General features: G+C 49.1%; 1 protein-coding gene across 2 annotated transcripts in view; it reads right to left on the bottom strand.

The window, feature by feature from the left end:
* Positions 1–4,162: 4,162 nt before the first annotated feature.
* The window catches only part of afg2b (AAA ATPase AFG2B), a 16,874-nt gene continuing 7,926 nt past the window's right edge, over positions 4,163–13,110 (bottom strand). The window contains exons 4-8 of one of the 2 annotated variants that reach the window (XM_085968271.1): positions 12,003–12,212; positions 11,324–11,557; positions 8,641–8,775; positions 8,091–8,213; positions 4,163–4,503 (exon numbers count right to left, since the gene is read on the bottom strand). In XM_085968271.1, coding sequence (XP_085824397.1) covers positions 4,351–4,503; positions 8,091–8,213; positions 8,641–8,775; positions 11,324–11,557; positions 12,003–12,212 — 855 coding nt within the window. In that variant the 3' untranslated portion in view covers positions 4,163–4,350. The remainder of the gene's footprint in view (positions 4,504–8,090; positions 8,214–8,640; positions 8,776–11,323; positions 11,558–12,002; positions 12,213–13,110) is intronic. The other variant, XM_085968272.1, reaches the window with a different exon arrangement.

Below are 13,110 nucleotides of genomic sequence, written 5' to 3'. Positions count from 1 at the left end.
GAGGAGAAACTTCTTCACTCAGAGGGTGGTAGGTTTGTGGAATTTGCTGCCCCAGAAAGCTGTGGAAGCTACATCATTAAATAAATTTAAAACAGAAATAGATAGTTTCCTAGAAGTAAAGGGAATTAAGGGTTACGGGGAGCGGGCAGGAAATTGGACATGAGTCTAGGTTCGGAATGGTCATGGCCCTGTGGGTAGTGGAGTGGGCCCAGGGGCCGTGTAGCCTGGTTCTGCTCCTACTTCTTGTGTCCTACTTCTGTGTTAGATTTCAGGAGATGGTTTTATTCCTGTTCCTGGCTGGGGTGGAGATCGCCTTTACAGAAGGTAAGTACTGTAGAAAATATAGGGACAGAGTGATCTCCTGGAAGAATTTCAATCGCCTAGATGGGTCGGAGAGGAATTTCCCAGATTTTTTCTCCCAAATTGGCCATTGGGTTTTTTATCTGGTTTTTCGCCTCTCCCGGGAGATCACATGGGTTCGGGTGGGATGGAGAGTGATAGAAGATTTGAGGTTAGGATCAGATCAGCCATGATCTTATTGAATGGTGGAGCAGGCTCGAGGGGCCGATTGGCCTATTCCTGCTCCTATTTCTTATGTTCTTATGACAGAGAGAGAGAGAATGACAGAGAGAGAGAGAGAGACAGAGAGAGAGCGAGAGAGAGAGAGAGACAGACAGAGAGAGAGAGAGAGACAGAGAGAGAGACAGACAGAGAGAGAGAGAGAGAGACAGAGAGAGAGAGAGACAGAGAAAGGCAGAGAGAGAGAGACACACACAGAGAGAGGGAGAGAGACAGACAGGGATACACAGGGAGAAAACAAGGACACACAGACACGGACACAATCACAAACTGACATGCAGGTATCGCAGAGGCGTAAACACACGCGGAGCCAGAAAGAGGGACAGATTCCGGTTTCTCTCCTTGGAGCGACTTTGCGCCGCGAACCCTTCGCATCTACTATTTCGCTTAGGATTTGAAACATTTGAAACAGGCACACACTAACCATCAGAGAAAACTGCAGTTGCAGGATGGACATTTGAATAAAAATTGATGTAAAGAATGGGACAGAAAATGATGTCCCGGTTCAGTGGGGTAAATCTACCTGCTTACCTTTGGCACCGGATCAGCTCAAACCTAAAACTTGTTTCATCAAACGGTTGAAATACTTGTTTCTGTTATAGCGTCTAACTAACCTCCGCCAACTTGATCATTCTGTTTACAAAACCTCTCACTGAGAAAATACTTCACATCACTGAACCACTGGACAAGCTGCTGTCAGTATCTGCTGCACTGATAATCTGGGAAGTTTATTTTATATAAGCCAGTGCACATGTTGAGTGCGCGGTTCTTGCGGGCGTCTCTCGGCTGCAAACTGCTGTCAGCCTCACAGAACCTGTGCCCAGTTCCAGCTACGATAGCAAAATACTGCAGATGCTGGAAATCCGAAATAGCAACAGAAAATACTGGAAAAACTCAGCAGGCCAGGCAACATCCGTGGAGAGAAATTAGAGTCGACGTTTCCGGTCGAAACCCTTCTTCAAAACTGGAAAGGAAATGAAATAGATCGAAAGGAGGGCTGGGGAGGGAACAAAAGAAGTGAAGAGACATTAAGAGGTAGTTTTCCAGCATTTTCTGTTGTTATCCCAGTTCCAGCTATTTGACTCAGATGTTGATTCGGTGACGGGATGTGAAGCAGATCAAGTATTTTACTCCCCATAGATCCGGGACTTGGATTCTGCAGTGTGACCACATGAATCCTCAATATATATATATTGTTTGAAACTAGATATTTCAATATTGGGATTTTTTTGGAGAACGTGCTGAATTTTGCTTCAACTTCAAACGTCAATGTATAAAAATGGAAGTTGGCAGCAAGTGGGCGAGTTTGCTCTCTGGGCCCTGGGAGAGACGCCTTGTGTTGCTTGTGGACAAACTTGTGGCAATTTAAAACACAACTCTGGGATATTGTTCAAGAGAAACATACAAGGCGCCGTTTGATCTAAAGAGTCAAGAATCTCTCTCCCTGCATTCCAAGTAATTGTCAGGCCCAAGGAAAAGACACATCAAGTCACTTTCCCCATGGACCTGGGTCAAAGGCATGAGGTGACAGATCAGCCATGATCTAACTGAATGCTGGAATGGCCTCCTGTTCCTGTGTTCCACACAAAGGGGGGAATTTTCCCAGCCCTGGGGAGGCGGGACTGCCAGGAAAATGGCAGAAACTGGGAGCAGGTACCGACCCCACTCCCAACCTGCATCCGTGCCATCTTCCCGGGAGGGGGGTCCCCGAGTCGCACAGGGACCCGTCTCCTTGAGGCAGGGAGGGGATTAGACCCAATTAACTGGTAGTTTTGAGGCTTTTCTCCATTTTACGCCTGCAATTGCGGGCTTCCCAACAGCTGCGAACCTCGCGAGCAGTGGGTCTGCGGGGGTGAGAGGGGTCGAAATGTCAGCTGGAGAGGTGAGTGCTGGGTGCAAGTGTGGAGAGGTAAATATGAGAGGTGAGTGTAAAGTGTTGGAAAAAGTTTCCTTACCGTTGCTTCTTTCTGCAGGCTTCAACCTTTGGGAATCCGGAGGTGCCTCATCTCAACGGCAGAGATGACAGAATGGTTGCTGCATTCTCAGATGCAGCAGCTATCTGCTGAGGAGAGAGGTCTTGGTGAGTGATGGGTGCAAGGGCTCACCTTAGAACAGAGATTGTCAGTGTTTGTCAGCTTCTCAAAGCTGACATTTCATGTCAAAAAATGACAGATGAAGTGTCATACGCTGACATCATGTCACCGTCTTTCCCCGAATTGGCCGGTGAGCCCGCAGGACGGGCTTAACAAGGCCAATCAAGGGAAAATAGTGTGGGTCGGTCAGACGGCGCTGGGGGCGGGACTGAAACCCAGAAACCAGAAGTCCCGCCTCCATTGAGAAAATCCAGCCCAAAGTTTTGATGTTGATTTGTCAATGTGATCACTCCATTCTTGCTCCAGGCCGAGGTTTCTACTTTCTCCATACTTTCCCCTGTTGGGAATTTCCCGAACATTTTCAAAAGGAGTTTGGGAGGGCCTGGAGAGTGGGGGAAGTCTTCTACTGCAAGACAAGCCGAGCTGCTAAATAACTAACATCAGTAAAACGACTTTCATCCATTGCCATGTATCAACCTGTGCAACATGGCGTGCATGACAGGAGCAAGCTTTGTGCTGCTGCAATAGATGTGGTATTTGGTGGGGGGGCATGGTAGAGTCTGAGAAAGGGGGCGCACACGGCTGTTTAAGGGGCAACAAGGGGACTTGTCCGAGAAATTGACAGGTTGGAGGAGACGAAGGTTCAAGTCGTGCCAAGAAGGGTTGAAACGACGCGAGATGTTTCCGACCTCGGCAGACCTGGTGAGGTATTTGAACTTTGCTGCTCATATTCTTCCCAATTGACCCATGACCCCTGCCTTTGTTGACTTCCATTAGCTCCCCTTTGCTCAGCACATCGACTGAAATCACTGTCCGAATCTTCATGGCCTCGCTCCAATCTGCCTCTTCACTCTGCCCAGCTCGGCACCCTGCTTGGATCAGCAGCACATTCTCTGCTCCCTCTGCCCCATAACTGGCAGCACAGCCTCCATCTACTCTTCCCCTAATCCCTCCGCCTGGCTACATCTCCCCCACCTTCAAGACCGTCCTTAAAACCCATCTCTTCAAACCTTCAGCCACCTCGTCCAACTCCTCCCTATAGGTTGAGGCTGTTGTCTAGTTGTGACACAGACTGTGATATTTTGCTATGCTAAGGTGCTATATAAATGTAAACTGCTGGACTTTGCAGGACACATTAATACAGAGCACAAAGCAATGTAACTGGACAGAAAGGAGACAGCTGTGAAGCTCCATCTCTTGGTCTTTACTCTCCCGTTGCCATCTCTGTGTAACAGCGCCAGCTCATACCATCAGGGAATGGAATACACGATGAACTCTGTGTTTAGGCTCTGCTCGCTGCAATGATCGCTGCTTTCGATAATCACGCTCTCAACATCCTCTAACGTTATATTAAATAAATAATCTCGTCAGGTTGGCAACTCCCTCTCTGTTATAATATGGATCATGTTTGTGCTGCAGATATTTATTTCATTATATGATTGTGTTTTCTAACTTTACAAAGTCAGATTTTTAACTGAAGCGATAAAGGATTCTGTGTTTATACAAAATACAACTTTATTATAAATTTCTACCCAGTTTTGGTTTTTGTGTCTGGAGCCAAACTGCTGTGTCAGCAGAGGTCGCACCCTCTCCGGGGTCAGCAGAGGTCGCACCCTCTCCGGGGTCAGCAGAGGTCGCACCCTCTCCGGGGTCAGCAGAGGTCGCACCCTCTCCGGGGTCAGCAGAGGTCACTTGTTGAGAATAAGTTGCGGTAGAATTCCATCTGTTGCTCGGTCAGGGAGGGTTTTAAACTCTGAAGAGATTTGAGAAAGTGATGGTGGTTCACAGCAGCTGCATCAAGTCCATTTTCTTGCAGAGCCAGCAAGGCAGCCTGTGGGAACAAAAAGAGTCAAAATAAAATATCCCAAATAGTCACAAGATGGAGGGGAACGGCCAAGGGGCAGGGACGGACACACAGATGACACCTGGAGAAACGTTTTGTCTCCATAATGAATCTGTGGAAACTATGAGATTGGTGGAGAAACGAGGAGCATTTCCACCTGGGAACATACAACCTCGTTAATACATCTGCCCAGGGCAAGAGATAATAAACCAGGTGTCACGGAGAGCACCCCCCTGGAGTCCGCAGCCACGCGGAGAGCGTTATCCTGGAGTCTGCAGTCACACGGAGAGCGTTATCCTGGAGTCTGCAGTCACACGGAGCGTTATCCTGGAATCCGCAGCCACGCAGAGAGCGTTATCCTGGAGTCCGAGCCACGCAGAGCGCGTTATCCTGGAGTGCGCAGCCACGCGGAGAGCGTTATCCTGGAGTGCGCAGCCACGCGGAGAGCATTATCCTGGAGTGCGCAGCCACGCGGAGAGCATTATCCTGGAATCCACAGCCACGCGGAGAGCGTTATCCTGGAGTCCGCAGTCACATGGAGAGTGTTATCCTGGAGTGCGCAGCCACGCGGAGAGCATTATCCTGGAATCCGCAGCCACGCGGAGAGCATTATCCTGGAGTCCGAGCCACGCAGAGAGCATTATCCTGGAGTGCGCAGCCACGCAGAGAGCATTATCCTGGAGTGCGCAGCCACGCGGAGAGCATTATCCTGGAATCCGCAGCCACGCAGAGAGCGTTATCCTGGAGTCCGAGCCACGCAGAGCGCGTTATCCTGGAGTGCGCAGCCACGCGGAGAGCATTATCCTGGAATCCACAGCCACGCAGAGAGCATTATCCTGGAATCCGCAGCCACGCGGAGAGCATTATCCTGGAATCCACAGCCACGCAGAGCGCGTTATCCTGGAGTGCGCAGCCACGCGGAGAGCATTATCCTGGAGTCCGCAGTCACATGGAGAGTGTTATCCTGGAGTCCGCAGTCACATGGAGAGCGTTATCCTGGAGTCCGCAGTCACGCAGAGAGTGTTATCCTGGAGTCCGAGTCACATGGAGAGCGTTATCCTGGAGTCCGCAGTCACGCGGAGAGTGTTATCCTGGAGTCCGAGTCACATGGAGAGCGTTATCCTGGAGTGCGCAGTCACATGGAGAGCGTTATCCTGGAGTGCGCAGTCACACGGAGAGCGTTATCCTGGAGTGCGCAGTCACGCTGCCAACAGGGACAGGTATTGAGCGCTGCAGGAGGTGAAAGGTCAGAACAATATCCTGAGTGGCGGTGGCTCGGTGCTGCCACCTGCAGGCTAATCAGAGCAGCTGCTGCCCTACAGACAAGGTAGAGTTCGGGATCATCCTCCGCCTGCTTCACGACGACATACAAGCCGTGATCCTGACCAACGGTTCCACCACAGACCCAGTTCACGTATGGACCGGGGTCAAGCAAGGCTGTGTCATCGCACCAATGCTTTTCCTTGCTGCAATGCTCCATTTCGCCCTCAGTAAGCTCCCCGCTGGAGTGGAGCTAATTTACAGAACTAAATGGGAAACTGTTCAACCTCTGTCACCTCCAGTCCAGATCCAAGGTCGTCCCATCCTCTGTCGTTGAATTACAGTATGCAGATGACGCTTGCGTCTGCGCACACTCGGAGGTCGAACTTCAAACCATTGTCAACACCTTCACCGAAGCGTACGAGAGCATGGGCCTTACACTAAACATCCGTAGACAAAGGTCCTCTACCAACCTGCCCCCGCCACACAGTGCTGCCCCCCAATTATCAAAATCCATGACAAGGCCTTGGACAACGTGGACCACTTTCCATACCTCGGGAGCCTACTGTCAACAAGGGCAGACGTCAATGACGAAGTCCAACACTGCCTTCAGTGTGCCAGTGCAGCCTTTGGTCGCCTGAGGAAGAGAGTGTTTGAAGACCAGGGCCTCAAACCCGGCACCAAGCTCATGGTCTACAGAGCAGCAGTGATACCCGCCCTGCTGTATGCTTCAGAGACATGGACCATGTACAGCAGGCACCTCAAAGCACTGGAGAGGTACCACCAACGCTGCCTCCGCAAGATCCTGCAAATCCATTGGCAGGATAGGCACACCAATGTCAGTGTTCTCGTTCAGACCAACATCCCCAGCATCGAAGCTTTGACCATGCTCAATCAGCTCCGATTGACGGGCCACATCGTCCGCATGCCCGATACGAGAGTCCCAAAGCAAGCGCTCTACTCGGAGCTCTGACACGGCAGGAGAGCCCCAGGTGGGCAGAGGAAACGCTTCAAGGACACCCTCAAAGCCTCCTTGAAAAAGTGCAACATCCCCACCGACACCTGGGAATCCCTGGCCCAAGACCGCACAAAGTGGAGGAGAAGCTTCCGGGAAGGCGCCGAACACCTCGAGTCTCTTCGCCAGGAGCAAGCGGAAGCCAAGTTCAGGCAGCGCAAGGAGCGCACGTCAACCCAAGCACCCCACCCACCCGCCCCTTCAACCACCGTCTGCCCCACCTGTGACAGAGACTGTAGGTCCCGCATTGGGCTCATCAGTCACCCGAGAACTCATTTTTAATGTGGAAGCAAGTCATCCTCGGTTCCGAGGGACTGCCTAAGAGGAAGAATCAGAGCAGCTGCTGCCCTACAGACAAGGTAGAGTTTGCGATCAGGGTCACTGGCCACAGAAACCTGGCAACGTTACTCTGCCTCGGGGGTATGCTGTGCCGCTCAACACTGGGGGCAAAAGGTGGGAATGAGTCAGATTCCCCAGAGCCACGCTGGGTTAAAAAAAGTAATCAAAGAATAGTGGATAGGAATTTTCCTACAAGGCTGGACTTTATACAAACACATCGACAGAAACTGCAGCAAACACAGGAACAGGAGGTCAGGCAGCATCGGTGGAGCGAGAAACAGGCGACCTTTCACCTCTCCACAGATACGGCCTTCCAGCAGTTTTTATTTCAGATTTCCAGCATCTGCGGTATTTTTCTTTTGATTTCGATACACATCAAGGTTGTTAGTGGAATCCTAAAGCACTTCATTGGTTGTGAAACCCTGGGAAACACCGAGGATGTGAAAGGTGCTACAGAAATGCACGATCTGCCTCATCAGCAGAGTGCCAGCGATCAGTGCGATGCTGAAAGATTCTGTGGGTCGGTCCCTTGCTCATGTATTAGGCGAGGAACTGGACATGTAAAAACACAAAGCCTTTGAGCAGTTCACAATGCGAGTCAGCCAACAGATTTCACTCACATTTCCTCACAAGAATCACTAACCTGTGACCCACTGTCCCCACTCTGCCTTGCACCGCCAGTTTAACAGCGGAAGTGTGGCAGCAGCCTGGATCAGTCTCATCTCAATGGCAGCGTAAATTAATCTGTTTCATTATTCAGTCAAACCCCAGAACTCTTGCCTTCCTTCCCTTCTAAACATAACGTACCTTTTTCAGTTTTAGCCCCAACTCCGACACAGAGTTCCAACCAATGCCGAGAGACCTGGTCTCGTCTGCAATTAACTGCTACAAGGACAGAGTGAACAAACCCAGACCGGAGCGCTCGACTCCCAGTGCTCCCACCCTCACACCTCAAGCTCACCTCTTTGCATAAATTCTGTAAATCAGCTCCAGTAAACCCTGCAGTCTCGTCCGCCAGCTCCTCCAAGGACACATCGTCCAGCGGAGTTTTGGAAGTGCAGATCCTCAGTACGGAAAGTCTTGCCTATGTGTAATAAATGCTGATCAGTGAGCAGGAACAATACAGCAGTAGCCTCTTCAGATAACACAAATTGAACATCGTCTAAGCAACATTACTAAAAACAGATGATCTGGTCATTATCTCATTGCTGTTTGTGGGACCTTGTGCGCATATTGCCGGCCACATTTCCTATGTTACAACAGTGACTACACTTCATTGGCTGTAAAGAGCTCTGTGACGTCCCAAGGTTGTGAAAGGCGCTGAATAAACACAAGTCCGTCTTTCTTTCTTTAAGCATCTTTACATAGGTTTGTAACGATGACATGAATATGACGTTAACCAACAATGGAACCTCTCAGACTACAGTAAAGCTCGGACTAACAAACACTCACTAGCTCACAAGGTGCATCATGGACGATGTCTGGCACCAACAGTGCGCGCATACACTTGCCTCTTTATCTGGAGACGGAACAAAGATTATTTGGTCAAATCTCCCAGGTCGCAGCAAAGCATCATCTAACAGGTCCGGTCGATTCGTAGCAGCGACCACGATCACATCTTTGTTACAAACCTCCTGAAACTCCAACTAAACAAAGGGAAAACACAACATTCAATTATCCTCAAATTGATATAAAACACAGCATTTTTGTGAATCTTCTGTTGAAATGTTAATTATTAAAAGTTAAAGTAGAATGACTAGATTGTAGAGCTCGCTGATGCCTGCACGGCTGAGTCACATAGACAGAAAAATTACTACTTTTTATATGATTTTAGAGACAGCGTAACATGGATTAAACATTGGCTTTAGTTAGTTGTAGCTGTCTCTGTGTCAGAGGATAACCAACACAGAACTCCCTGATTCAGTTCTATTTCAGTCACGCAATCTTACTAAGCTGGGCTCCCTTGCTTGATGCTGTTGCCAAAACTCAGAAGTGAATTGTGTCAGTAGATGTCTGGACAGCACTTTGCAGATGTTAATATTTGCAAGTTTACACAAGAGGGGAAGGAGACTAAATTCAATACCTCAAATGGCTGGACTTTAGGTTATTTCTGTCAGATAGAGAGGAGTCTCCTGTTCATCTACTTACGTTAGAAATGGTCAATATTTGAATCGCCTGATCGGGAATAATCAGTTTCATCTTCAAATAAGTCAGGTGCAGCTTCACAGCAAGACAGCCACAGGGAAGCAACTCCGTTCCCCATTGGGCAGCTAATGATATCACCCACATAACATTTCAGAAATACAGTCCAAAGCTACTGGCAACGTTTGAGTTTTTATTATTTTGGAAGAGCTTGTGCAGTCTGGAAATCGAGTAGGGGACTGCGAGCCTCTTACCGCACTCTGCTTCTGTAATTATTTCGCTTGTACAGTTGAAGATGGAATGGAATGCTCAGACCATTTATTTACTGCCTGTTGGTGTGGACAGGAGAGCGTGATGTCACGCAGGGTCCCGGGTCTGTGATACTGGGAAAAGGAGAACTCAGTCCTGCGGTAGGTATAAGGGAGAAGTTTCAGGTGACAGGAAGTGCAGTCTGCTTATGGAAAATGATCCTTTTGTGGTGAATATAAAGGTGCTGGGAGAGGCCTGAATTGTAACAATAACACCCGATACGCTTCAGGTACAAGGCAAGGCCATGGGTGTGTTCATGTCGCACAGTGCTTATTCTGTGTGGTATTGATCGCTGGAAAGTGTCAGGTAGGACACGATCAGAATACCCTGATTCTCCAAGTACTACCAGGGATCTCGAATATCCAGCTGTACAGAGAATCTCGGCTTAATGTCTCACCCAAAGGAGAGGCTCTGGGCAGTGCAGCTCTCCCCCAGCTTAGATACACTCACGTCTTCATGTGGGACTTGAATCGCCAACCTCTGACCCTAGGGATGTTATTGAATGAGCCCAGCAGACACCAACACAGTAGGTACCCCCGGACACTCCACAATGGTCACTGCTGACAGTATTACCCGGGCAAATTGAATCCAGATCTGCTGCTTACATGGCAGGTGTGTAGCCAGGAAAGAGCATGTGCTATTTTGCTCTGTAATCGAATGGCAGAAAGAACAGTTGCTGAGAGTTAATGGAGGTGAGTGAGTGCGAGCGAGACCAGGACCCACACAGCACTCCAAACTCTCCAATCACAATCCATTGCTCCAAACCGCTGGGAAACGCAGGAGCATTTCTGCTGTAAAAGGGTGCGAGCGATAAAGTTACAATTTAAATGAGAATTATCACTGAATTAAGCCTCGCTGCACCAGTTCTGGAGGCTTCTGATTTTCTGTTACATTTTAAGTCAGTTACAAAAGTCAGTTTTTAAAAACATGAAGTACCCCTTTCAGAATGAAACATTTCCAGCTATTAATTCCCTGCGCCTTTAAGGTGAACTTTGTGCTCAAGCTAGGGGCAAGGAATGGGAAATGCTCCTAAGCTCATCTCAGTGCCAGTGAAAGATATATTATGGGCTGGATTTTGAGTAGAGATCCTTCGACATCAAGTACTCCCACGGCAGGACACTATAGGTTGGATGCAGACTAAAGCTTTTACTCTAGCGCGCCAGTAAACTGGTCTAGACTGAGAGTTAGGATCTTGTGAGTACAGAGAGAGCGCAAGATAAATATGAAAGAGGAAGGCCAATCGGCCCATCTTATCTCATTGACCCAGGTGGAGCCGGCACTCCCGACCGTGAGCTCATTCCATCCTCTGATCACTTCCTGCCATCAGACCTGAATTTGGCAGAACCGGTTTCCTAATTGGATAGCTCCACCAAAGAGCCAACACAGGCACAATGGGCCGAATGGCCTCCTTCTGTGCTCTATCATTCTAGGATTCGGTTTCCTCTCCTCACTTTCTCTCAGTTCGTTTGAAGCAGTTTTCTGAATTGACCTTTTCCAAGCCGTTTCTGAATTGAGGTTTTACTCTCTCAGCGACACAGCTAAAGTTCAAGCCCAGTAAAGCAGCTCCACAGCACCAGTGTGACACTTCTGTTTCTGGGTGACCTGCTCATTAATTTGGAATTAGGGACAGTGTTTGTGCAGGTGCTTTGAGCAGTTCACTCATTCGATCAAGAACATTTAGCCCTTGTAAGAATCAGTACTTTCCACATTCAGGCCACACACTTGGCCGATTTAATCTTTCACCTTTTTTGTCTGTTCCTCTGATTGTTCTCCTTCACACTCGAGTATTTTCCTTCCACTGCCTCTCCTCTCAGTCACTGGCTGTCCAATTCCATCCATCTCATTAAGAAGAACAGACAGGACCCGCTCATGAACACTGCGGCCATTCGTAGCGTCGAGTGACCGTGATCCAAGCATGGAGTCAATCTCATCCAGGAACAGGATCGACGGAGCTGCTGCTCGGGCCTGGCGAAAAACCTGTACTTAAAACAGAAGAGAGTGAGCGAGTGTGGGAGGGGGAGGGGGGAGCAGGGAGGGTGGGTGAATTTGGCTACAACTCTACCAACTGTTACCAGGATCTAATCATTTAGTATTTGATAAGTTTCATATTCTAGTTATCAGAGGATTAAAGGTGGTGCAATGTCGATCACTGAGCTCATGCAGTGGGGACTTTCTTGTGAAGTTCTTGGTGTGCAACAGATGATCAGAATATACATAGAAACAAAAGCTGTCCTGAGTGAGAGGGAAGTGTCTGATTACAGGATTGGATATAATGGGAACAGACACCTCTGCTCTGTGCTGGTGTACTATCTCTGTAACTGAGGTGATTATTAACTGAATTCTATATATCTGGACAGTGGTACATTGTTCAGTAAAATCTGCTTGCTGTTGAGGACCGAGTGAAGCTGCTGGAAATACACACCTGAGCCAAAGCCTTTTCAGAATCGCCTACAAACGGTGAGAAGAGATCAGCCCCGCTGACTGACAGGAAAGAACACCGGCAGCTGGAGGCCGCAGCCTTCACCAGTGTGGTCTTCGCACACCCTGGCGGTCCGTACAGGAGAATTCCCCGAGTGGGCATCACACCCATCCGCACAAACGCCTCCGGGAACATCATCGGCCACTCAATACTCTGCACAGAGACAATTCCCACAGTTACAAGCGGCACCCTTGACCCGCCTGGCACTTAGAGTGCCGGGGGAAGAGAGTGAGCGAGCGGGCGGGCCAGGGAGTGATTTGTATCTTTGAGCCGCTGCACTTTATTTCAGAATCACCCACCAGGTTTTCTTCCATAATCAGTGTCCAGTGGAAAATTCGGGGAGATTTTACAGATCCAAGTGATGCAATTAGTATTACAGTGTACAAGTAAACAGGATCTACCCTCACCACCCAGGTCCCTGCACCCTCAGAACAGACATCAGCGGTATCTGGACCCCTCGGGAGGTTTGTGGAATCTCCCGGAAACACTGCTCCCAATTTACTAAATTTACTAAAACTGGACCCTGTGTTTCACCAACTGGGTTGCAAGCTCTGGATCAGAGGAAACATACAAAATAACTCTCTCTCCACCTCTTCCAGTGACCCTGCAGATTAAACTAAACTAATCTCATCGCAATCACTCTGGGCCGTTCAATTTAAAGCACCAGTGATTCAACTCACCAGGTTTTGTTAAGTAAAAAATACACAAACGATTTACTGAAAGCGAGCCAGAAATAACATGCAATCCAGAGAGAGAATATAGACAGCGCGAGGCAGAGGATGAAGGGCGGACCGAGAGCGGACCTGAATTAAAGCAGCGACAGCGGCGAGAAGATAAAGAGCGGCCCGAGAGTGGACCTGAATTAAAGCACCGGCAGCGGCTAGAAGATAAAGAGCGGCCCGAGAGCGGACCTGAATTAAAGCAGCGACAGCGGCGAGAAGATAAAGAGCGGCCCGAGAGTGGACCTGAATTAAAGCAGCGGCAGTGGCGAGAAGGTAAAGAGCGGCCCGAGAGTGGACCTGAATTAAAGCAGCAGCAGCAGTGAGAGGAT

This window comes from Somniosus microcephalus, chromosome 27 (genome assembly GCF_052327205.1).
Source record: "Somniosus microcephalus isolate GS21.2 chromosome 27, FLI_Smic_1.0, whole genome shotgun sequence".
Taxonomy (NCBI): domain Eukaryota; kingdom Metazoa; phylum Chordata; class Chondrichthyes; order Squaliformes; family Somniosidae; genus Somniosus; species Somniosus microcephalus.
Note: the sequence above shows the minus strand (reverse complement) of the source record. Positions and strands in the feature narration are given on the sequence as shown.